Source organism: Etheostoma cragini, chromosome 6 (genome assembly GCF_013103735.1).
Source record: "Etheostoma cragini isolate CJK2018 chromosome 6, CSU_Ecrag_1.0, whole genome shotgun sequence".
NCBI lineage: Eukaryota > Metazoa > Chordata > Actinopteri > Perciformes > Percidae > Etheostoma > Etheostoma cragini.
In genome coordinates, this window is record NC_048412.1 from 20,421,582 (window position 1) to 20,448,123 (window position 26,542).

Genomic DNA, 26,542 nt, shown 5'->3' on the forward strand with positions numbered 1-26,542 from the left:
GATGCTGATGGCAGTCTTCTTGGTTGATATGTTTGCACAAAAGGTGACCCAGCCCCCTCCCAATACAACCCCCTCCTCTGGCTCTCTCTCCCCACCTCACTTGTAGTGAAAAGACCTGCTTGACTAATCGTGTAGGTCCACTGGGGCCCGCAGGATTTCTTTAAAGAGAGTTAAAAGTGATTTTATCGCGAGGCTCTCTCATTGAAACACCAAAAAACCTACCCTTAATACAAAATCTCTTAATTTTTTTAGGGTGATTAAACAAAATTGCTTAAGAAAATCTAAAATGCATGTATACGCTCAGAATAAACTTAATATATTAGCCTAGATATGTGTGTCCCTATTAAGAGTCATTGTTGGGTTGGTTATCAACATGGCACACTTAACTGCTTTTGCATTTATGTTGTTGCTTGTCAACTATGGAGGTAATGGCACATTACCAAACTGCCCATATTGACGCTAATAAAATTGGCTAAAGAACAGTTGACTGTTGATTAAGTGTGGAAATTAGAAAAAGGCATAATTTTGCAATTGTTGACAAGGGAAATTATTTTTCATCCACTATAGCTTAAGGCTCGAGAATGAATTTGTCAGGTTACGGATCATTATTCAGACATCTTGGATCTCACTAAAAAAAAATATTGGTTAAAAAGAAAATGTATGCCTTGGTTAGACCTTTAGCATTGTGTTTGTCTCATTTTCATAAACAACTGGGGGCCATTTCTTGGGAGTGGGCTAAACTGTCTCGCGTTGACAGACATACCATTCATTCCTAGACATGTAATCCCTTCACAATCGGTTTGGGTATTTACAGGGTACGATACTGGGTATTTGGTATTTATAGTTCAGATATACAATTATCATGAGGGGCTAAGGGGCTTATTCATAATGCTATAATACCAGTCTGAGTGCTTGGAGTGGCTATTGTATGATCTATGAAGTTGAATTAGGCCAAATCCCATAAACTAGCAGTTAAAAAGCAGAAATAGATGTCAATCCCCTATAAAATGGCTTACTGGAAACACTGCCCATCAAAGTGCACAATACAAACATCTATCTTTGTGTAGTTTCTTTCGTTTGGAGACTGGCAGACTGCAGAGCAGCACTCAATAATGGCACACCCTGCAGGTAATAATAGTTGCTTGCAGAGCAGTTGCATTCAAAGACACACATTCCAAACATACTTGGTCCAAAACAACTGGTTAATATTTTCTCAGGCCGTATGACGAGGAGAGGCGATACTTGCTTCATTGCACCATACACACACACACACACACACACACACACACACACAATACACACAGAACACTGATAGTTGAGCTGCCTGGAATATACACACACTCAGCTATTCCACACATGAAGTAGATCACGGTAGGAGTTTGCATTGGCTACTGAGAGTTTGAGGGGCAGAGGCAGCCAGCATAGCCTCACATCATTTCTTTCTCTGAATATCTCCTTCTCTCTGTCTATTCCCGGTGATGACAGCAGAAGAAGAAAAAAACAACAACTTCCTACTGACTATCTTACATCAATACCGCCCCTCATGCCTGAGATCGACCCAGTCATAATCATCTCTCCATGCTGTGGAGACATAAGATCCACTAACAAGTGTTCTGTCCTGCGGTGACGGATTTAGCGCTGCGGAACCCTCACACAGCCTTACATCAGACCTGTATCATGCCGCATAGCTGTGGCTAATGCTGATGTAGCTGAGCGCAGGGAATTCTTACGTAAGGTCTTTTAGTCATACCGTACAGTAGCAGTGGCTGTGATTTACTGTATTGGCTCATTACCTAATGGAGCTGCAGGGGAAGAGAGAAGAATGACAATGGAAGAGGACAAAGAAGAACACAGGTTTAAAGAGTTTAGGGGAAGAGAGCCAGGACGGGGTGACTAAACTAGCTAAAGAGGAAGAAAGAATGAAGATGCTTGGAGACATTTCTTGAAATAAATATTTGCTGAAGTCAGTCTTGGAGACCAATGACTGCTTATTGTCTTAGAGTTCAAATTGTTTACAAAAGGTTTACAAAAAATTGTTTACAAAAGGTAGAGCACAGGTAGGCTTGAACATCATGAGGAGGTAGCATTTGTAAAAGTGGTGTCTGACAAGAGCAGTTTATAAATGACAGGTTGTCATCCTTCTTCAGACAGACTGTGTCTTAACATGATCCTCTGAGTGCAGAGTACTGTTCATCTGCTATTATTTCAGAACCATATGCCCCATGCTTAGCATTAGGATTATAAGTCTTCAATTTTATACTCACTTTGTGTAAACATAAGTAATCATATGGTTATTATACTAGGCATATTATGCACCAAGTATGTTAGCATATGAACACCAATAAGCTGTTTTCTTAAAGAAAAACACCGACTTATTTGGACTTTAGCTCATTCAGCGTATCTCCCAGAGTTAAATACATACCCTTCTCATCTCCGCGTGTGTCATAACTCTGTCCGACACACCCACCACTGACCTAGCTCAGCACAGATGCTGGAGGTAACCGGCTCCACCTAGACTACTGCTACCAATAAGTGACAAAATAACGCCAACATTTTCCCATTTACATAGTGTGATCTGTATAGTCACAAATAGTGTAAAAATGACAAGGTCACATGAGATACAGCCATCTTCTAACCACATAGATCCTGCGAAGTGTATTCTCAGAAGAGTGATTATTACGCCAGACGAACTCTCTGCTCCTCACCACAGCGCTTCTCAGGTGCTGCAAGCAAATCACTCTACCCAAGTAGCAGAAGTAGCAGCGCATAGTTTGACTATCTGTCCAAACTGAGTTTTCTAAAACAACTTTTGAATGTACACATATTCCTACAAAACAAATTCCTTCCCAAGGCTTTTTGCAGTGGCACCGTCCTTGTGTCCGTTGCCCAAGACTATTGCTTGGTTTAAAGACATGCCAATAAACTAGCGGAGGTAGGTCTGGCAATGCGAGACCACCCACAATGCAACTCAACAGACTTAAGTAACATCTCGAGGAAATTTATTTTTTCAAATAAGCTGTAGTACTCAGTAATGGCGCTTACCCACTGCTAGTACCAGCTCCATTCGGCTCAACTGCGGCTCCCCGTCCTCCAATTTCCGTTTTAAAATTTAGTACGAGGTACCGTTAATGGAAAAATGCCACATGTCTCAACAAGGGGGTCTGGCATCGAGTGATGAAAGTCGCCCATCTCGAGGGGCGGCACCAAGCATGCATTGGAAAATCTCACTGCACGCAACTGGATAATACTGCGTCAAATCACTACAATACATGGGGTAATGTATCAGAGCCCCATACGCTTAGCTACCAGCAGAGCTAACTGGTAGATCAAACTGTTTAGCTCACCTCTGGCACACCTGTATCAGATACACCGATGTGATTGGTGCAGCTCGGTTACAAGGGTATAGTTAATGAGCAGCATTACTCGATGCCAGAGTAAGTTGCTGAGCAATTTTAAATTATTCTCTCACGAGAACACTGAATTTCCATGGTATGTCTCAACAGCTATTACATAGCTTGATCAATGATGAGAGGTGAGGGGATCCACAGACTAAAAGATAGACAATATTTTAAATTCCATCTTAAACAACTCCCTGATTGTTAACATTATATAAAGATCGTAGCATGCAAACAAAGCATTCTAGTATCAAATCTGCTAGCATTGAAACGAGTCAGCTTTTTGGACTTGAAAAACAAAATCATGCAGTTGTGTGACTCGTTGAAGGTCCTTTTTGGCAAATTGTCACACCTTGCAAAAAATAAATCAGACAGCCCACTTTATAGTCCATTGTTTTATGTGACTTACCACCCCCACCCGTGTCAAAATTTAGGCTACCTGGCAGGGAGAATATTTGACACGTCAGCCTAAAGCAAGGGGATAAAGAGAAACGCGACATGGAGGCACTACAAAGGGAACAGAGATGTGTAATGAAAGAATAATGAAGAGAACAGATTAGAAATGGAGGAGGGGAGAACTTTAATTCCAAAGTCAGGGAATGGGTAACACATAGCCTCGGGGAATAACAGCAAAGTATAGACAGGGAGAAAAAAGAGCGGGTGAGATAGAAAGTGAAGGTAGCTGTAATCTTGTATGTAGTCTCATGTGAAGTATGAAGGAAATATGGGCCGAAACATCCTTCACATCCCCCCCCATGATGCTTTGATATATTCCTTTGTTTCACTCTTTTAGTCTCTCTTTCTCTATGTGCCCTCCATCTCTGTCCACTCTAATGTCTCCATATGTATTTATTACCCCCCCACCTTCCCACTCCCCTCGAGGCTCTCATTCGCTCTCTTTCTTGGCCTCTTTCTTCTTGGCCGGGCTACAGACGATCACACAGCTGTTTTCCCAGCATTGATACATAGCGGAGTGTGAGTCACAGTGCAGGATTTGTGCAGTGATGTGGCTATTCTCTGTGAAATCAACACTACTGGGGGTTATGTGCAGATGATCAATAGTCACTTAAATGAACTAGTTATTATGATTCATCCTAACATCTCTATCGGTTTTCTTTCCCATTGGTGTTATCTGCCCTAGATGTAACAGATTGGATCACTCACTGGACACAACTGCGTTGCGCGCTCCGAGCAGTGTGTTGGGTATAAGAGGATCAAATGAGCTGCTGCTCTTTGTTTATGCCTCCTGAAGTGTTTCACTGGAACCACATATTTTAATGTGTTCTTGTGTCTATCACAGTGGATTTTGTCTGACTGGGTGCCAGACACAATCCCACCCACTCTTACTGTAAGAGAGGGGAATCTGTCATGCAGACAGGCCAGAGCCAAGCTACAGGAAACTGTGCTGAACAATATGTGAGTCACATACCAACCTCTGTACCTATAGAGCGGGTCACTGCATTGTAAAGGTCAACTGCTGGCTGCACAGTTTACAAGAACTGGGTCATAGTCAACGGGAAACAGCTTCACTTTAGTTTTGTGTTTTGATTTGTGGGTTTGGGTTCGATGTCATAAACTGACAAGGAGAGAGAGGCAGATTGTAGTGATAATTTAATCGGAAGTAAAATCGCTGCTCTATTTACAATGAATAATGAAACCATTCCTACAAAAACTATGACAAAAGCCATGATTGAACTGGGATATGGGGACATTTTCTGATTCACAGCTGTAAGCTCTGCATTGCAGTAAAACTCATGTAGACTAATATCTCAAACAAAATGTGTCTGATCCCCCCAAGTCACTGACTAATTTTCACAGAGCTTTTCTCAAGCCTAGCAGAGTATCATTTTCAGCACAAATCAAATTATACGTTTAACAATTCCATTTGTTCTGTTCAAATGTGTTCTGTATTATTTGCACGGCGAGGCTCATGAGGACAATGGCTAGAATCCACTTCAAAATCACCTTTGCTGTCTTGCTTTTCTTCAAAGACTAATGCAGTGTTTGGCATGTTTTATTTCTACAAATCACTGTTTCTTTCAACGTCAGTGTCAAAACAGTTTGCCATCTATTTAAATACACTATGAAAATCCATGTGTGATAATATTTTGCAGGTAAGTAACCAAGACAAAGATATCTATGTGCTTACACTGTTGGTCACAATTGTCTTATCATTGTGTTAATGGAGTTGAAAATCCAGCTACTACACTGACTTATTTTCTGTTCCGCAGTTGGTCAAAGAGTCAAATCTTACTATCAACAGACTAATTTGTATCTCCTGACATCATTAATGTAAATTGCAATGCTGGGATTGCCAACCTAACAAAACTGTTAACTATGAATGCAGTTAACAGTTAACAGTACTTCACTGTTCATTTTATATTTGCTTCCTTTAGGCAATATTATCAGGAACCACTCCATAAACTTTCATTGTTTAGTTGATCATACTCAATTATATCTATCAATCAAGCCGGATGAAATTCATCAGTTAGCTAAACTTCAAATGTGCCTTCACAATGTTAAAACCTGGATGACCTGTAATTTTCTAATGTTAAACTCAGATAAAACTGAAGCTATTGTTCTGGGGCCCAAGCACCTCTGTGACACATTATCCAAAGAGATAGTTACTCTGGATGGCAACACCCTGGCCTCCAGCACCACTGTGAGGACTCTTGGAGTTATCTTTGATCAGGACATGTTGTTTAATTCTCACATTAAGCAAATTTCAAGGACCCCCCCTTTTTCACCTACGTAATATTTTAAGAGTAAGCTTAAGAATTTCCTCTTTGATGAAGCTTATAGTTAGGGCTGGCTCGGGTGAGTCCTGAACCACCCCGTAGCTATGCTGCTATAGGCCTAGACTGCCAGGGAGCTTCCCATAATGCACTGAGCACCTGTCTCCTCCTCCTCTCCATATGTATGCAACTTCATCCCATTAATGCATGTTACTAACTTGACTTCTTCCCTTTCCTGGAGTCTTGTGCTCTCTCGCCCTTGAAGTCTTGTGCTCTCTCGCCCCTCTCCTCTCTTCTTCTATCGCTTTCTGCAGGTGTTTCTGGCTCTGGAGTCCGGATCTGTGGCTGGAGTCACCAGCTGCATCCATGTTCTCTCTCTCTCTCTCCTCTCCCCTCCCCCCCCACACCGTTTGAGTTAGATGACCGTCCTCCACCCTGAGCCATGGTTCTGCTCGAGGTTTCTGCCTCTTAAAAGGAAGTTTTTCCTTGCCTCTGTCGCCTAGGGCTTTTTGTTGGTGGGAATTCTTGGATTTTTGTTAATAACATCACAGCGTACGGTCTAGACCTGTTTCGTTTATGCAAAGCGCAATGAGATAACGGTTGTTGGGATTTATCGCTATTAAATTAAATTGAATGACTACTTAACTTTATGCTCTCAATGGATGAACGCAGAGTGAACTCAAATTTAAAGAGAAATTTCCCTTTAAAGGCATTCAAAAGAAACAATTGAGGATCTACATTGAGAGGCTATTGTAAGCATATATTTTAATGTAAATTCAATCTTAATCCCCAAGTTTATGACTATTCTATGTCGGGTGTAGAAATTAAAACTAATCTTATTACTTAATTCCTTATTATAGTGTTGTTAGTACATGTTGCCAGTCACAATCTGATATGAAACTATAAATGGAAGCTTATCTCCTTGAATTATTAAAATTAAAAAATTAAGCAAGGCTGCCAAATGTAACTAACAGTTTAATGAGTGAGAACGAGACCATACAATTATGACTTCCCTACATAACTCTAAATTAATATATTTCTATATTGTTAGTCTTTTTTATGCAACTTACTCTTTAATGCTCTTGAAACACAGTTGACTTTTCTTCAGATGTATTTTTCTGTAATGCATGTATAGTGAGGAAAATTAATTAGGAATCCGCTCTTTGCCTTCAAAGTCTTCAATGCATTTGCGCGCACACACACACACACACACACACACACACACACACACACACACACACACACACACACACACACACACACACACACACACACACACACACACACACACACACACACACACACACACACACACACACACACACACACCTCCCTCCCCCCGCTGGGCTGTGGACTTTATCATGCCTACACCAACTCAACGTTGGCGTCGTCTCTGCACTGAAACCTGCAGGCATCAAATATGAATACATAAACTATTTTATAGAATATTAATCATCATTCACCACGGAATGAATTGCAGGCAATTGCATTTTCTCTGTGTCTGCCCCTCGGGTTACAATAAGAAGAGTTACCACCTCTGTCAAACCTACATGGAGTGGTTATATGTGAGGACGTTCTTATTTGCATGTTTACGCTGTCCGGGTGGGTTTTCTGATGTGACCTGAAGCAATGTTGTTCTGCAACTTAAAAGCCCTTTTGCTCTATACATACTCAAATATGCACACATCTACTTGAATAACCACTAACCAGTCAAATATATTGCACATATTCAGACTAACAAGAACACGATGAGTCGTTCCAATCCAATAGTAGATGTTCAGCATTATTGAATATCTTCTCTGATAGATATTAATTGTGACTCACATTGAGGTCTACAAGTGAAGTTATCTTACAGATAATTATATTTTGCTTTACTGCAGATCCTACTATGTTTTATTCCTAAAACAGAAATGCTGCAATTATGAATCAGTGAAAGGAGATGCTTAATTAAGGCAGCCAGACACAGTTACAATTGTAGAACATTTGCAGAGACTTTCAATCACAATCAAGTCAATAGCTCAATATCGGACTATCTGAGCTCCAACTATATTTGTGTCTACATGACTAAAAAGGGCTGTCTGATCTGTTTTTTCACCTGTGTGTGCATGTGTGTCTGTTGTAACTCAAGTGAGGGACCCATCTGTGCGTGTCCAATGAAGCCTGAACCATTAACATCTCTACTGATGTCCCCCCCCCACACACACACACACGAGGGCCAAGAGCAGGCTGTCCCCTGAGCACAGTCCCAGACAGTCTCTTCCTCACACACACAAAAGATACCAATCGGATTCCGAATCCACTGACCAGAATGCTAATCACAAAACATCTTTCCCTCGCTCTGTCAAACTCTGTCCAACTAATCTTCCCCTTTTATCCATGTCTTCTCACATCGCATCCACTCCCCCCGTCTCTGTCTCCTTAAAACTACCTGTTTTACCCATCATAAGGGGTGATTATGGCATTACAGCCCCAATGGCTGTGCAGTGGGCGCAGATGCACCATGGCCAAGTGTTGCCATCGATACAGGCTTTTGTGACTCCACAGGAGGGCATTGAGAGGGATAGTGTGGGGCGTAGAAAATAATTTAGATTGGGGAGAATGAGCAGAAGGTGGTTGTCAAAAGAGTGGGGAGAGATAATTAGTGTAAAATGAGGGCAAAGGACTGGAGAGGAGATGTGGGTTGTTCAGATGTTTTAAGGATGGGGAGAGAATCAAAGACAGACAGGGTAATTTGAGCATAGCCAGGATCAAAAGAAAGATTGAGTGAAGGAAAAGAGAGGGAGAGAATGGTGTGTTTCAATGCAGCAAATCGACCCAGGGCAAGAGATGGAGAGAGAAAAAGAGAAAGGCAAGCAGCCAAAAAATACGATTTCTGTCAAAAGTAAGAGTGAGCACGTGCAAACCAGCAGACCCCTTTCTGAGCGGCCATGCAGTTTGTCTTGCTTGGCCTGCTGGGCCAGGCAAACTGCTTGGCATGACGAGATTTAATGTGGTTCTGTTCTGGGCTGCTAATGGGAGCTACTGGGGTAGCGAGGCGGTTTATCATACCGCTGTGGCAGAGCAAGAGGAGCCAGCCACATGTGGAGGGGAGAAGAACTTTCACCACCATAGACAGGGGGCACATGCCCTTCTATTATTTGCGCGTAAAAAAATACTAATTGTAATTCTGTGGGAGGACAATGACATTAAAGATTAAATAGCCATATTAAGTGGTCAACATGTTTTGGCACACGTCGTTGCGTCCTTATGAGTGAATTACTTGTGCTGCCCAGCTTGCCTGTTCAAATCAATATCAGGAGTTTTTGTAATCAATTGGCAGCAGATGGTTTTTCCCATAAATGAGATTTGACTGAAACTCGAGTGGCCGGCTTCTCAGTGCTTGAGAGGAATGCATTAGGGGCCCCGTCCCACAACAATAACATCAATTAGTGTGTATGTTCGAGAGTGTTTGTCTGTGTGCCCCTTATAATGGATGCAGCCAGTGGATCATGTGGTTGCGTCAAAGTCCAAAACAATCCTCCATGTTCACAGATGAGTCCAATGTGACTCAGCTCCTACCGCTACACAGAAGTCTGATATCACCAACAATGGGCCTGATGGCCTCGTGGTCATTTGTCATCAGTGTCAGGATGTGAGGGAAGCTGACAGAGCACTTGACCGCTGGCAGTGAAGAACAAAGACAGTCCCTGATAATAATGTGTCACACCAGCAGGAAGTGTGTGAAACTGAGTCTTTCTGGGTTTATTGACCTGGTTGTTCAGGGAGTGAGTCAGCTTTCTCTAATTCTGTACTGCATTGATTATTCAAAAGAAAACATATTGGAGCCTCTATGCACATTCAATTACAAAGAACACTGGGCTAAAACTGTCCTTGAGGCTCATCACGTTTTTCTGTACTTGTTTTTAAACTATTCTCAATTACTACAAATAGATCTTTAATTTACAAAAGGTCAAATTGATGTATTTAATCACTAACAGAGATCATCATAACTGTATCTACATGTTTTAAGGAATATTTTGATGATGTGGGGTATTTGTAACTCATTGTGCATTGCACAATGTTTTGCTTTATACTACTTTTGTTTTGTTCCATGACTTTTGGTCATGCCATGACCCGTCCTTAGTTGTTTTTTTGTCATTTTGTCTTCTTTGAAGGGTGTTGTGACCCGCAAAAAAAAATTCATCTTCCTCTGTGCACCTATGTGAGGTTGAATGGAATGATTCAGCGCCTGTGTGAGTGTAGTGTAGTGTAGTGTAGTGTATGTGTGTGTGTGTGTGTGTGTGTGTGTGTAAAAGTCAACTCTTGCTCATCTAGATGCAGAGCGCCTTGGTTCCAGCTGTGAACGGAGGACTGAAATGGGAAGGGGAGCAAACTCAGATTACGCTCCTCAAACGGCATGCACTGCCTCCTGGCTGGCCCACCAGCTGAGAAGAAAGAGACAGACAGAGTAAGATGGCTGGGTGGATGTATGATGGAGACTGAGGGGGAAAGTGTAGGAAGCACTTAGACAGCAAAGAGAGAAAAAAAAAAATGTGGGACAAAATCTCAGATAGTGGATAGAAAAAGATGATATTAGACGTTATGGAGAATTGCTGCATTGTACTGACAAATAACAGAAGTAAAAAAAAAACATTGCACTCAATAGCTGAAAAGTATTATAAAAGGGTGATGATGGTAATGAGAAAATGAGAAATCTGATTTTAAATAAAGTTCTCGCTTTTACTTAAATTGATTGATATGAGCAGTCAAAAGATGGATCCTCTTTACATTACAATCAAAATATTCAAATGAACTTCAGTTTTACACATATTTTCCAAATGTCAGGGGCCTGCCAGTTGGGTACATTGCTATTCATGAGATTCCTGTGTCCTGGTGCTACAGCGGACCTCAGCTGGAAGAGCCAGATGGGAGAAAGAGGGAGAGGGGGGGGGGGGAGAAAAAACTGTAATGGAAAATGAAAAAATGAAATAATGAGAAAATAAAATGAGAAAGAGAGAAAAGGAGAACAATTTCTCTATCAGGACCCAGAGAGGCATGACCCTGTGATCTGCTGCCTGCCCGTATCCAGCAGGCCTGGAGGCTGGTGCATAATGTTAGCCTAATGTTGTACCAAACCTCTGCCAGTGTAGGACCCAGTCATCAAATTAAACGCTCTCTCAGAAGATGGGTCCCTGTGGTGTCCCTGGATTTCAATTGAGGAACGGTATGACTTCTACGACTGTTGTCGGCGGTCAAATGCAGCGTTTGGTCTCAGCTTCTCTTTCACCCTTAAGTCATGAATTCAACAGGTCTCAGATGACACCTAATTACGGCTCACAAACTAGCACAATTGCACAATGCTGTATCCTTTGCCATTATGTGAAATTGGAAATTGTGAAATGTGCACAATCTGCATTCGCGCTGGTCCTGGCAGAAGACGTTTCTCAGGAGATATTTTGACAGAGAACTGTGGGTTAAGAAAAGAGGAAGCTTTGAAAGCAGCTCAGCAGTTAATAAGATTTCTGCTAACACAACCTTACCTCTCCGTCACACTATTTTTGCACGCACACATTTAGTGTCTAGGATTTTTCCCGTCTTTCTCACACACACATTCCCACGCACACACATTCGTACGCACAAGACAGTAGTCCATTGACAACACTAAGATTGGCAAGTTTATCTCTTCAGGGAAGATACAAAAACAAAAGCCTTTTGACAGACTGAAGGTTTCCTGAGTCCAAGGGCACACATTGTTTTTAATGAGTGTGTGACTGAAATGAGTAGGATAAAAAATAGAAAACGCAGAGACAGACACACAGCCAGTGAGCGAGGAAAATAAGTGAAAGGAAAACCTCAAGAATAAAGCAAGTAGAGAATAAATATAGAAGTGGAATGTGGAAAGAAAAATGAGAAAAGACATGGGAAGTAGTAAGACAGAGAAGGTCGAGAGAAAATAAGGGCATGTTGGAATTTGTCCAGAGGGAGGGGTGAGGACATTAAGATTGTGCGGTGGAGGTCACTGTGTGTAAGAGACAAGTGCAGCACACAACATCAGCCTGAAATGAGTTCCCTAACCTCTGCTGCCCTGCACCACAAGTACACTCATGTGTACACAATACAAACACAGCACACCTGAGTTGGGGGAATGAAAGTCCAGCAAATAGTACATGTACAGTAACTACAGCCAATCTTGTACAATGTGGTGGCACGCTGCTGCAGCTCTACAGCTTCACCTAGTTACTCTCCAAAATTCAATTGAGAAACATGTTAGAAAGTCACAAGACGATCACACTGAAGCTATATACACTCTCTCTCCCCCACACACACACACACAGGGGGGTGACTACACTTTTTCAGCTTGCGAGTTACTTTTAAAATGACCAAGTCAAAATGATCTACCTACTGTAAAAAAGCTAAATATGCACACCACCGAAGTGAGATGAGTCACGTCATCGTCTGCAAATGTTTGTAAATATATTAAAATTATTTATATGTACAATATAAGTTGATGTACCTTGCCAAACTGCATTACCCAAATGCACAGTACAACTATGTAAGTTTTTTGTCATCATCTCACTGATGACTTGCACCAAATGGAATCAGCCGGGGGGGATTTCCGGACAGTTGGGGCTAATAGCCAGCCTCTTGCACATTTCTAAATGATCATCAGTCGAGTTGGAACAGTATTTGGAGTTAATAAGCTTCACGTGGGAAAAGGCTGACTCACATGAATAAGTGGCGCCGAATAATGTGATCGAGGAGGTAGCACATTTCCACATGTTGCTGTACTTTTCCTCTGTCAGTGAGTTCCCAAACTGTCCATGAGCGCTAGATTTGAGCTCAATGTCAGCTTGCAGTTTCAGGATCTCATCCTCCACTTCAGACAAGTTCAGGTGAAACAGTGTTGCTATTTTTTGATGCAAGTAAACTGACCTCAGCATCTTCCTGAAAAGGGTAGCACATGAATGTAGTAACTGGCTCCAATAATGTAAAGTCTTGAAACCGTTTGCTGAAGTCTTATAGACCGTTTTTTAATCTGCTGTGTAGCGCACACGGCTTCCCCCGTGTCTCCAGTTCTGATACGAGGTTCTGAAAGTTTGTCAAATCGTGGCGCTGCAGCTTTGAGCACAGATGTTGCATTCTTCGTTTTAACGCATTAACTTAGCTGATCATATTGACCCGTTTAGTCTTTTCCTTGCAGCTCAACATTAAGGTCATTCAACATGTAAGTCAGATCAGTTAAAAATGCTAAGTCTAGTAGCCACCGGTTGTCATTAAGCTGGTTGTATTCTGTATGTTTAGATACAAGGAAAAACTCTCTAATCTCTGGACAGAACTCTTGAAATCTTTGCAGGAATTTCCCCAGACTAAGCCTTCTTATGCAGGTGAGTGCTTTTTAGCATTAAAATGGCGCCATATGGAGCTACGCTTCGTGGACGCCCACTTATCCCCTCAGAATAGAACAGGTGATCTTCATTGCCACATCCACTATCTCTGTCATGGTGAGCAATTTTGCAAAACACTTGGTGCATATGCAGTGGTAATTGAGGAAGTTGGGGAAGGCGTCATCCTCCCTGCACTTGGCAATAAATCCATCAATATCGCAGGCGCACCGCCCGTGGTGATGGACACCAATTTGCACAATGGAAGCTGAGTTTTCGAAAGACTGAAAAACGTCCTCCCCCGTGTGTGTTCTTCCACGGGCAGTACTGTTAACAGCTCCTCTTTTACAGTCATATCGGTAAACACCATACGAATAGAAATGCACAACTGGGCTGTGTCACTCATGTCTGCAGACTCGTCGAATTGCAGTGAGAAACACTCGGAATCTGCGATATCCCTCCTACGTTTCTCGGCCACATCCTCGGCCATTGCTTCACAGCGCCGTGTAACTGTACTTCTTGAAAGCTGGAGAGATTTGATTGAAGATACTATGTCAGGTTTGTTTTTAAAGTCTTGAAACAACTATTTCAGGCGCTATTTCAACAAATGTCTCTTTTATCATCTGTCTTGGAAGGATTTCTTGGGTTCAACGATGTTGTGACTCACCCAGAATGATGCTTCGGTGGTGGTCTTTGATTTTGGGGTAAACAGTCAGAAAAAGGCCTGCTGTCCACACAGCTGGGATTTTAGTTCTTTCACCTCCTCAGTTATATTTCGGAAGGGTCAGTGTCGCATTAAGCAGCAGAATATTCCCTCTATGTGTCATATTACTGGATTACTGAAATATTGCTGTGTATGAAGTAATTTATGGTGTAGCTGGTCTTAACAAAGATACTGTTTAATTAACTGTTTGGCAGTTTAATCTTAATGCATGTTATTTGAAACCTTAATCTGCAAAGTAACTCCAGCTGACATGAATGCAGTGCCGTAATAAAGCAAAAAATATTAACCTCGGAAATTTAATAGAGTAGAAGAGTGGAGTAACATGAAATGAAAAGACTCAAGAACAAGTATCACTGCAGTAAATGTACTCACTTTTTACTGACTGATCAGGTTTTGTGCTCCGCTGGACATCACTATCGCCACGTTGCCAAATCTCTTAACCCTTGTGTTGTCCTCGGGTCAAATTTAACCCAATTTGAAAAATAAATCTTTATCAGAAAAGTGTCTTTCAACCAAAATTTCAGAAAAATAACGCAGATTGTTCCGCACAATGATCAGCCCACTGCTTTCTTAAAATTTGGATGTTTTGTTCAATTTTATAGCATTAAAAAAAAAGACCATTGGAAAAAGTGACTAAATTGTTTAAAAAAGCTTCAAAAACATGGGGGCAAAAAAAAAAAAAACGTCAACAGGCACAGAAATAATTGACAAAAACATCAGGGGGGAAAGCAGCAAAGGTTCTGAAGAAGACGACCAAAAGGTTTCAATTTTGAGCCAGAAAAAAAAAAAAAGTTGGCTGATGGGAGGACAACACAAGGGTTAAGTGAGAACAATGTTAATAATAATAATAATAATACATTTTATTTAACAGCGCCTTTCTCAACACTCAAGGTCGCTTTACATACAATAAAAGACAGATATAGGGAACAGAAAAGTGTAAGCAGTTATAACAAAACAAAAACAAAAACAAAAACAAAACAAACAGAAACAAAACAAAACAAAACCAGGAACAGTGTATTTACAGATAAGCAAACTTGAACAGATGGGTTTTTAGTCTAGTTTTGAACAGGGGGAGAGAGTCGATATTGCGGAGGTCAGGTGGGAGTGAGTTCCAGAGCGGGGGGGCAGAGCGGCTGAAGGCTCTGGTCCCCATTGTGACAAGTCGAGCTGGGGGGACAGTCAGGTGGATGGAGGAGGATGATCTGAGGGAGCGGGAGGGGATGGCGATGTGAAGGAGTTCAGGTAGATAAGGAGGAGCAAGGTTATGGATGGCTTTGAAAGTATGAAGAAGGATTTTAAATTGTATTCTGAATTGAACTGGAAGCCAATGGAGCTGCTGAAGAACCGGGGTTATATGATGAAAAGAGGGGGTTCTGGTGATGACACGAGCTGCTGAGTTCTGAAGAAGTTGAAGTTTATGGAGGGATTTTTGAGGAAGGCCAAAAAGGAGGGAGTTACAGTAGTCAAGGCGGGAGGTGATGAGGCTGTGGATAAGGATGGAGGCAGTGTGAGTGGTAAGGGAGGGACGGAGGCGGTTAATGTTGCGTAGGTGGAAGTAAGCAGACCGGCAGATATTATTTATGTGTGACTGGAAGGATAGGGAGGAATCAAGGATGACGCCCAGACTCTTGACCTGAGGGGAAGGGGAGAGGGAGGAGTTGTTGATAGGAAGAGTGAAACTATTGATTTTGGATGGGGTGGATTTGGTGGCTACGAGGAGTTCGGTTTTATCACTGTTTAGTTTAAGGAAGTTTGAGGTGAACCAGTCTTTTATTTCAAGTAGGTAGTTAGTAAGGGACAAGGGGGGGAGCGAGGAGGTGGGTTTGCTGGATAAGTAGAGCTGGGTGTTGTCTGCGTAACAATGAAAATGAATGTTGAATTTGCGGAAGATATTGCCAAGGGGAAGTAGGTAGGTGATGAAAAGGAGGGGGCCAAGAACTGAACCTTGAGGGACGCCAGTAGTAACAGGGAAAGGGTGGGATGTGACAGATTTGAGTTGAATAAACTGAGTGCGGTTGGAGAGATATGAGCGGAACCAGTCAAAAGGGGTGTGAGAGATGCCGAGAGAAGACAGTCTATTGAGGAGAATGGAGTGAGAAATGGTATCAAATGCCGCACTGAGATTGATTAGGATAGAGATGAGTCTGGAATCAGCAGCTTTAAGGAGATCATTGGTGATTTTTATGTACATTTTTATGTAACTTTTTATGTTAGAACCGAATTAAGGCCCAAACATCAAAAACCTAATAAAACCAAATTTGAAACTAATTGCAGTTTCTTATAATTGATTTAAAAAGAAAGATGCCCTGTTAGTACAAGTGCACTGATCCACTCTGAATGCACAATTCCCAAACACCCGGCTGAGACATTTCTTGATCATATTTTATTACAGACACTTGCAAATCTACTTCGTTTTTCCTTGCTTTCCATGTATTGCCGTTAATGCATTCATGATTTTTCTGTACCCTTTAATTATACATGTAAAAAAAAAAAAATCTTCATTTGATTCCATGTTTGATATGATTTAAAGAGGTGCAGGGATTTGTTGAAAGCATATGGCCTTTTTAATAGAAGCAAAGCATGACACAAAGGCAACGCAAGAAGCTCAGGGTTTTTAGCCCAGATAACGAATGGTGGTGCAGGGGGAAGGTAAAGGGTGAGAGGGTAGTAATGGTACTGAGGGATAAAGGGTAACAGGGGAAAGAAGATAGGAAGAGGGGGAACATGGGCTGAAGGTTGAAAGAGAAAGCTCATTAGAGTGATGAAGTGAGAGTCTGAGGGATTGTTAGTGCTGGAGGAGGGAGTAGGAAGAGAAAAAAGGGCCATATATTGAGTGGAAAAAGAGGATGGAATGAAGGTGAGAAGTCAGAAAAGGGCCCCTCTTTAACTGAAGCATCTCTGGAGTATGCTGAATGAAACAAGATTAAAGCTTTGCTTTTACCAACCAGTTAGGCTCAGCGCATTAGTTATTTTTCCATTTACAATGTCAAAAGTTGTGGATGCTTTTTGTTAAAAAGGTTTTTCAGCTCGTTTCTCGGCGCATGGCTGTCCACGACTCTTCCCATCCGGTAACCACCCTGCCGACATGTAAGATCACTCCCAGCAGTGCAGAACAGATCTAGTGTTTTGGTACACTTCTGTATGGGTTACCAAGGTTTCTAAAGGTGCTATACCAAAAGTGTTTGATGGGAACATGGCTTAAGAGGCTACCGCCCTGCCATCGCCTGTACATCATTAATGTGCTAAAACTTTCCTGCCATGTATGAACCATTCCATATAGTTGAAGTTGAGCAAAGGCAAATTGCAGCAGACAATACTTGATGTACATTTGCTGACAGAGTGATAGCTGATCATTTTGGCTTTAATTATTCAATGTATATATTTCATTTGACCTTGCAACACTCTACCACACTTTATAAATATTTGCAGATATCTTAGTCGTTTCTCCAGCTTGTCACTGCCATGAGTCTGAAGTGTTCCAGTTTTCTAGTCAAGTTGTTGTGTTTACAGTAAATCCAACGTGAAATGAAACTGAGGAAAAAAAAACTGAGTGCAAGGTTAGCTCATCCAATCATTGCAAATTGAGCATGCTGAAAAGAAGACTATTATCTCATGAAGACACTAAACCTAGGAAATATTTCTCCAGCATAGCACGGGATCGAGACCTGTCAGGGGTGTGGGTGATGGGAAATGTGGTTTCTTAGATACTGGGCCTAGTAAAGTTAGTTGAGGCTGCTCTGTTGGTTGAGTTCATACATGGCTCGGTCAGTTTCAGACACCTCTGCTTGGCATTTCTTTGGAGATTACTCCTCCCTCCCAAGGACACACAGACAGATAGGGGTAGACTGTGAGGGAGATAGAGAAATGATGGCGCACAGGGCTACAAACACACACTTCCTCCTATCGCAGTCTGTCACTGTGTCAACTATCTCCACAGCCATTCAGTGTCCCACTGGTGTCTAGCTGTCTCCCTCTGTCATTCTTTTGTTCCGTGCTGAAGAAAGTGCAGGGCCGCAGCATCAAAGTGTAAATGACTTGAAAGCTCTGATCTGAATGTGCGTACGCACAAGCACAGCCACATCATTGGAGTAACATAGCCTACACACAAACACGCACACACACACAAACGCAAACCGGGCAATCAAGTCAGTTCGGCTGGCTTTGAGGACAGCATCTGTTCTGTGCCCTGTCATCCTCCCTTTGCACCCCACCCTCTGACAGGTGGAGGGATTCAGAACCACAAGCTTTGGAGACACACACACACACACAAACCCACAAGTCACTGACACATGGTGAGTGTTACTTATACACACACACACACACAGTGGGCAAGTGCTATAGTGCCTTGTGGTGCCAGGCAGGCTGAGCGGCACGTCTCATGTTTACACCACCTGCTCTCAGGCCAAACAGAGGATGAGGGATTAACGCTGAAAGCACACAGAAGAACAGCAACACACATACAGTAGACAGATGTATATAAAAGCCTTTAAACTATTCAGGAAGTCAACAAGGTCAACCCTATGATTTTTTTCCTACCCACAAAAACAAACTCATCCATCAATCAGCTACTACACACCCACTGGGACAGATAAGTGTAAAGCTGCAGTCTTGTTTCTCGTTTACAGACTTGTAATGCAGAGGGCAGAAGCGCAAGGCTCTACTAAAACAACACTGACCTTTTGGCCTCAGACTAATTTGTGTAAACACCCTCTTGTTTGGTTTGCTTGTGCAATAAACGCTTACGTTTTACTACGGAATATATTGAAAAGGACTAAACTAAATGCCAGAGTTTACTATGATTAGTACCAAAAAAAAAGATTTACAAACACAGAAAACTGAATAAGATTGATGAAAATCAAAAACTGATTAGAAACAAAGGATCATGCTTTTGATAAGAAAGCCACGTAGTTTTAGAGAAATGCATTGTTGTGCAACAGGAAGGGCCGATGCTATCTCGGTTAGGCCAGAAGCTTATTCTATGGGATCTGTGCCAGCTTTATCCAAAGAAAACTCAGTTAACTCAATATGCCAGAGACTGGGAATGCTGGGAAACTTTATGAGGCATGTCTTGTCTTCTGGGGAAAACATGCCAGAGGGCATGAAGCTGTGGGTTGACAGTGTGTGCGTGTGTGTGTAAGAGCTCTCCTATACGGGGTCTATTTTAGAGAGACTTGTGCAGTGGAGACAATTCTTAGTTATCTGCGGTTTTCAGCCCGAGGAGGTAAGAGGCAGCTCGGCATTAATTCTCAGTGTGAAAGAATTGGGAGAGTCAGTAGGTAGGTAAGTGCATTTGCGCACAAACTCACACGCACACACACACACACTTTGGTAATTGTCAAGTGGTAATTGTTCCAATTGTCGATAAAAACGCTGCACACAATGGCAAATCGGTTCGCAAACAAGTTGACTGACAGGAGCTGAGATCACATTTACACAAACTAAGGATGCAGAAAGTGCACACACACACGACACAAGCATGCACACACATGCAGTCATAAGAGGAGAGAGAGAGAGAACAAACATGGCAGATCTCTGGTGGATTCCACACATTTCTTTACCACTCAAGGACATGTTTATCCTTCTCTCTTCCAAATTACAGGGTAGAAGGAAAAGAGGGATGGGCCAGGGGGAGGGAGAGAGGGATGGGCCAGGGGGAGGGAGAGACGACAGGTTCAGGTGTTCAGGAACAGCTGGGCTTCAAATGAAAAAAGCAGACAGTGGGCGGACCGACGGAAGACAGAGAGATGAGATGAGTGATGAGTAAGAGAGGGGGTGTATAAAAAGACTAAGAGATTAATATTTCGTGAGAGACGTGCTGATTAATTTATTGAGACTTTATAATGACTGACATAATACAAAAAGCAGAGACAGCTCAGTTGGATGGGGCAGCCAACCACACTGCATTATATGTACTGCGTTGTGTACTGTACACACAAAAACATTGTGGTTGACAGACTGGCAAACACGGGCTCATTGTCCAGGGATCTGCTACACACAGTAGCTCGCAAACACACATACACAGTGAGCACAGCAGGCAGCGTACAACAGCTCAGCAGTGTCAGCAAACAATGCCTTCTGGTTATTCTTATATCTGGACTTGAATTGAGCAAACAGTATAAAGATTATCTGTATTATACCAAAAGGGGACACATATGTACGTGAAAACCACCCCCAATTCTTATTTGATTGTGCTTGTACTTCTGTTGCCTCAAGGCTAGATAAGGAACGACAAAAGCAAGCAAAAGAGCTGGTCCAAGATGAAAATGAGTAAGAAAACAGAATGGATGTTTATGTTCAACATAAACATCAAACAATGCAGTTGGTGCTACTACACTTTCCATTTCTCTGGTATGCTCCTGAAGCTGTTACGATAAACCCAATTTGAGGAGTGTTGTTTAAGACACATAACGTAGGAGCTACACAAATGTAGGAAAAACTGCTAATCAAGCAACCCTTAACACTGTACGCACCCATCTGCACCTCAAATTTCAGGCTTTTTAAGTTACTGGATCTATTTATAACCAACTTTTCATGAGAAAAAGGCTGGGGCCATTACAGTAGCAAGTGCTACTGATTTGAGTCCATGAGTAAGCAGCTCAAAAGGAAATCAATCCAAAGTGCATATACGTCGAGCTATGACAGATATTCTATAGGCTTTGGCACCCTCTGCAGGATTCTAGAAGCACCACCAAATTAAATCAGTCAAGTTATCCCTGATTAAGCTTTGTCCACACAGAACAAAAAAAAAAAATCACAATGTATTGCATCAACTTGACTAAAGTGAAAACCCGTTATTTAAGTAATACGTATTAGAAAAGACTTGTAGATTCAACTATAAACTCAATATACTACTTAGGCTTCTTTAATAACACACATTAGGCGCAATTAGCAGTAAATGCATGCTGTAAATAAGCCACCCATCACAACTCCACACACTATTAATAGTTTGTTAAACTGCTTCCCAAATATGTTATCTTGGCAGCAATAATGTTAAATAGTAAATGTACACCATTTGTTCAATGCTTTTAACATCAAGTTGGTTTAAGAACCTGCTGTTGGTCTGTATCCATCTCTAGGCGGCACTGTGGCCCTAAATGAAGCCACTAAAATATAACTTACAGGCTATTGAATAGTCAAGAAGAAACTTTTGTCATAAATAACCATACAGTACAATGTAGTGAAAATTCAATCTCTGCATTAAACCCATCCCAACCATAAGGAGCAGTAGACAGCGACGTACAGCGGCCCGGGCGCAACTCTCCACAGTTACTCAACTATTTCTAGTCCTTAGTCATCACAGTATAATGGAGCAATCTGTACAAACTCCATCCGATACAAAAACAGTACCACAACAACAAAAAAAGAAATGCGGAAGTAGAGCTTAACATTTTTGATAAAACATGGTTGGCAATATTGCAGGGTTGACCATTTGTGCTTTCACTAAATGTTAAAGTGCTGCTAATCAAAGAAAGTGATTACAATGACTAACTGGTAGTAAGTTCTGAAAACAATACTGTAATGCAGCCTGTAAAACCAGGTGAAGACAACACATTGGATATTGTCATTTAAGACATTATCTAGCCTTATATCCATGTTGATTTAATAGTGGTATATTGCCCAGTCCTATAATGAACTTAAGTGCGTTGTGAGAAGACAGTTTAGCCACAGACGAGACTGATGGGAGCTCCCTGGAAGCCTTTTCAAAACTGCACCCAGTCAGTTAGCTTTTGCTGGTTAGAGGATCTGAAACACCAATGGCCATTTGCTGCCCTTTAAACTAAGTGACATTTAAATCAGCTAGTACAATTCACGCAGCAGCTTGCTTTCCTCTAGCAAGCTCAAGTGCAAGTGTTTATACTTAACGGAAAATAGCTCTTTAGGTCAGCTATCTCGTCCTTCGAAATGTCCTCTTGCCAATACATTTTACTGAACAGCATTAAAATAATAATGCCCAAAGACCCATTCAAGCAATTTCTTAGACAACGTGAGCTGCGTATGGTACTAAAAATACTGATCAGATCCTTAATGCTCTCAGCTTCATCTTCATTGTTCACATAAATTAAAAGAAAGAGACAACACAATGCTTGACTTTCTCCAAAATAAGATTTATTGAACAGTTTTCTTGTTTGCAGCTGCGACCTGTAGAAAAACAAGAAAAAACAACAACCATGAGGCATATTCTTAAATGAAGTCCAAGAGCAGACGAGGTGTTTTAGTGCCTTTAAAAAATTGTGTTGTCTTTCAATCAAAATCCAATTACTTGCTGTTGCTAAAACAAATGGTTAAATGCTGCCATTGAAGGTGCAAATTATCCCAACTATTTTAACTATAATTTGTGTAATAGCAATGAATTGTAATTTCCCATCTGCCTAATATTCTACCGGTTTACCATTTACTTGTAAATTTCTCACCACAGTAAAACCCACAGCAGTATTGTGTTTGAACAGGAAAGGCACAACTCAAGTAAAATACTGTCAAAATGCAATTTCATGGGCACTTAAGTGAACATAGTTTGGAGGAAAAACTGTTTCAGTTGCTACCAAGAACCCCATGAATAGTCTGACAGTACATGGCAGAAAACGTGCTTGCAAGAGAAAAAGCATAATTATAAAACGCTATCAGAACGCAAAGGGGATTTCCGAGGATGTAGAGCCACACAAACATGCTTCGTGCCAGTTTTGTGCAGCAGGTAGGCGGAGTTGGGCCCAGGTCGGCTCATCTGTATACTGCTCATTAGCATGGGTAAACGAGAAGAAAACTGGTGCCATACGGCAGTCTTGCCAAGCATGAAATTCCCTCCACATGTTTACCCCCTTTACCCTTGGATTATCACAACACTGCTGCATCTCTTCTGATTTTTGACACAGCCCAACTGCGAATTGTTTTTTAGTAGGCGAACAAACATTGCCAGTAGTGTGCAACACAAGACACATAACTCACTTGGCTGGCAGAGAAAAAAAACTTGCCCATGGACAAGTGCTTCCTAAAGCCTTGCATGCTGAAGTGACACTGGGGCCGTGTACTCGGCAACAGACAGGGTGTCTCATCAAAGCAAAGGGATGGTATTTCTGTGATCACGCACGCTTAAGGCATCGCCCCCCCCGTGTCTGTGCATCACTAAATCATTAAATGCCAGACTGTGACACACTAGAGCCCCACCAATAAAAGTCTTAAGGCAGATACGCTACAAATATTTAGTTACTTTAAAAATCCAATGTAGCGGCTGATATATTTTTAAAAATATCCAGAAACAGATTTCCATAAGTTATTTGGAGTTATTTATGAGTTCTCACAAAAATATAAGTTGTTCAATTGTCACAACAGAACAGAGGAACATCAAAGTATATTAAAGTTCTGATAGATGAAATGTATAAAAATACAAACTTAAGATATGAAACTTCAAGTCCTTTAAACAGAAAACAAACGAATCAGTGTTGCCAACAGGGACATGGACAATGCGCCAACACTTTGTCATAAATGATTTTGATGAATGAATGAATATTTATCTATCTATCTATCTAAAACTAAAATAAATGTGTGTGTGTGTGTATATATCGGGCCATTATATATGCAGATACCGCCAATAAATCAGAAAAAACAACTGTCGCTTTACCAGAACAAGGTTGCGATTTTGTTCATTCAGCTGGAGCTTTTAAACTAGCAGTGGCTGGACCAGGCCGTAGAACAGATACTAAAACTACTTGGCCCACTGGTTACCAGTTAAACCAGTGGTAAGTCCACTCCCATTTGTGGTTTTCATTGAGACAGCAGGAAACTATTAGAGACAGGTAAGAAAGGTCTGGTGCGATTCAAATATCAGCCAAAAGGATCGTTTGTGACTGCCAGAGGGAAATGGTCTTTACTGCTCCTTAATATCCTTAACTAATTTACACGCACTGATCAGTAAGCCTCAGCTGATCCAGTTATACAACACGTGACCCTTAAAGTGAAGATGCATCCAGGGGATGCGTAATAACCCAAGTGTTAAAACAACTTAACAGCATAAGTTAGAAAAACTGAGTAAAACCATATGTAGAGGTAAACCTTTCTGACAATCCAGGTACTCAAATATACAAGTTACTTGTATGGCGTGTATAGCAACATTAGTGAAGTTAGTTTCTCACCTGGCCAGCAATTCTATCCAGATCCCTGGTCCCCTGGGCGGTAAGTCTGCGACCACTGACAACAGCACAAATTAAAAAGGGAGAATGAGGAAACAATAGAATACATCAACCTAAACAACTTAAAAATCCATAGACAAAATGCTTATGTCTCCAATAACTACTTCTTTACGCCACATTAACCATAGTATTATAGTTCAGGGAAAGCCACATGTCAATACTCCATCCATACTCGTTGGCAAAAATCACCACTCAACCTTGAAACAGGTAATTCAAAATGGAATTTCATTTCTCTGCCCCCTTGAATGAAAAACAAAACAAGCCAATCAATTAGCCATCTTGCTACAGTGATTGCATCTCCATGGTGGACTCAGGGAAAAATTCAAGCTCATGCATTCAAATTTCAAAAGTTATCCAGCATCACATAAATGGGTTTGGGCCTTTGACATCATGGTTCTGCAAAGATAAAAATTGCACTTTTGCAAGAATGAGTGGCCACATGTCATGTGTGGAGCAGGATGTCAACTACCCCACGCCCACATTAGCCCCAAAACACACCACATCATGCATGCTGTGAGGTTTGACTGCATGTACAAAGATTATACATGCATTTCCAGACAAAGTCTCAGGTTTAAACTCAAAAAGAACCTCTTCATACTGTAGATTTTTAAAACAATCGTGTGTTTGTGAACAGTTAATTTCCACTCTAACAGGCATTCAATATTGGCACTCACCCATTGGGATCCTTCTCAATCATCTTGAGCAGCTCGAGGGCCTGCAGCACCTTACGAGCCACATTCTTGGATCCTACACTGTAATGGGCCGGGCACACACCGTTCCTCTGGCGACTTCCATAGATCTTGGTCATGGAGCCAACACCAGCACCTCCACGAAGGTACAGGTGGCGGACTGTGGATGCTGTAGGGGTAGAAGAGATGAGGGTGTTTAGCATAACAATGTAAACTTTCACCATTCTCTTTTACATGATGGTTACCAGCAACACTTCCCCTTCAAGAACGGTAACCATGGGGCAGCGTGGGTATGTGACCCAACAGTCCGACGCAGTTTGTAATGGGAAGTGCGGCTCTCTGTTAGTGATCAACCGGCATGGATTTTTTTTAGTGCCAATATTTTTTCATCAACCTTAGCCAATGACCGATACGAGCTGCCAATTTTCCTGAGCCAACACAGGGTTCATAAGCATTTTAACAAATTTCCATGATGAATAAAAATTTGTGTTAGTGTTTACACTCAGAATTTTTAGGTTAAGACAATGTGAAATACATTAACTAAAAGCATTTTCTATTAATCACATTGTGCTGCTTTTTATATATATATAAAAAAAATCCCTTGACTTTTCCAAAACCTTTTTGGTCTAAAACCTTTCCAGGCCTGGAATTTGCCTTTTTCTAATTCCATAACTTTTCAATTTTTTTCAACAAAAAACAACAACATATGAACCATGATGAACAATAAACGCATATCAGTGTCATTTCTGCAATCTTACATTCATATCACCCAAATTATGTGTGCAATGTGCATCAAATGAATGGGTGCGTTGCATATGGTTAACTGTGCAAGGGTAAAAGGCTTTCATCAACATCTACAACACAGCCTTGATGATGCATTGCTTGTTGACATATCTGATATCAGGACGTCCCAAAATGTCCTTTAACAACACATTTAAATAATTGAAGAAAACAAACCTGAAAATAGCCATTTAAATAAAGTACTTGATTTGTAATTTAAGACTGTCATGGTGCTAGTGGTGCAGGGGCAGGTGAACTGCAGCGTCTCCAGCCAAACAGAGCTGCCCGTGGAACGCCTGTCTTTAAATAATGGCAGGAAAAAACGGCAAACGCAGCAGCTGCGTATCAACAGATACACGTAAAAACCCAAATATCGGCCCACCGATAAAATCGGGCTATCACTTCTCTCGGTATGTTGAAAAGTAATAGTAAAGCTACAGTGATCAGTGTTTCATCATCATTGCAAGGACAAAACCAATCACCTGATTAATCCAGCGTTATCGCGACTCCTGTTCTACTGGCCATTTTTCACCGCAGAAAGCTTTTACCAGCCGGGCTGAAGCTAATCTAGTTAGCCTAAAGAAACAAGGGGTCTGTCCCGACCATAGACCGTATATATATTGATGGACAGAGCATCCGGTTCGGAAAAGTGCAACCACTGCGGAAGTAACTTAAAC

The 26,542-nt window shown here is 41.5% G+C and overlaps 1 protein-coding gene and 2 long non-coding RNA genes across 3 annotated transcripts in view; 2 read left to right on the top strand and 1 right to left on the bottom strand.

The window, feature by feature from the left end:
- Positions 1-2,687: 2,687 nt before the first annotated feature.
- On the top strand, positions 2,688-16,309 carry LOC117945658. Its single transcript, XR_004656857.1, has 3 exons — positions 2,688-2,769; positions 14,214-14,220; positions 16,299-16,309. It is a non-coding gene; the product is annotated as an uncharacterized LOC117945658 (long non-coding RNA).
- Positions 16,310-22,299: 5,990 nt separating this feature from the next.
- rps19 (ribosomal protein S19) overlaps positions 22,300-26,542 on the bottom strand; it is an 8,243-nt gene continuing 4,000 nt past the window's right edge. Inside the window, exons 4-6 of the mRNA XM_034874890.1 lie at positions 25,071-25,254; positions 24,340-24,394; positions 22,300-22,354 (exon numbers count right to left, since the gene is read on the bottom strand). Coding sequence (XP_034730781.1) covers positions 22,322-22,354; positions 24,340-24,394; positions 25,071-25,254 — 272 coding nt within the window. The 3' untranslated portion in view covers positions 22,300-22,321. The remainder of the gene's footprint in view (positions 22,355-24,339; positions 24,395-25,070; positions 25,255-26,542) is intronic.
- LOC117946620 overlaps positions 25,141-26,542 on the top strand; it is a 19,081-nt gene continuing 17,679 nt past the window's right edge. The window contains exon 1 of the long non-coding RNA XR_004657059.1: positions 25,141-25,279. This is a non-coding gene — a long non-coding RNA (uncharacterized LOC117946620). The remainder of the gene's footprint in view (positions 25,280-26,542) is intronic.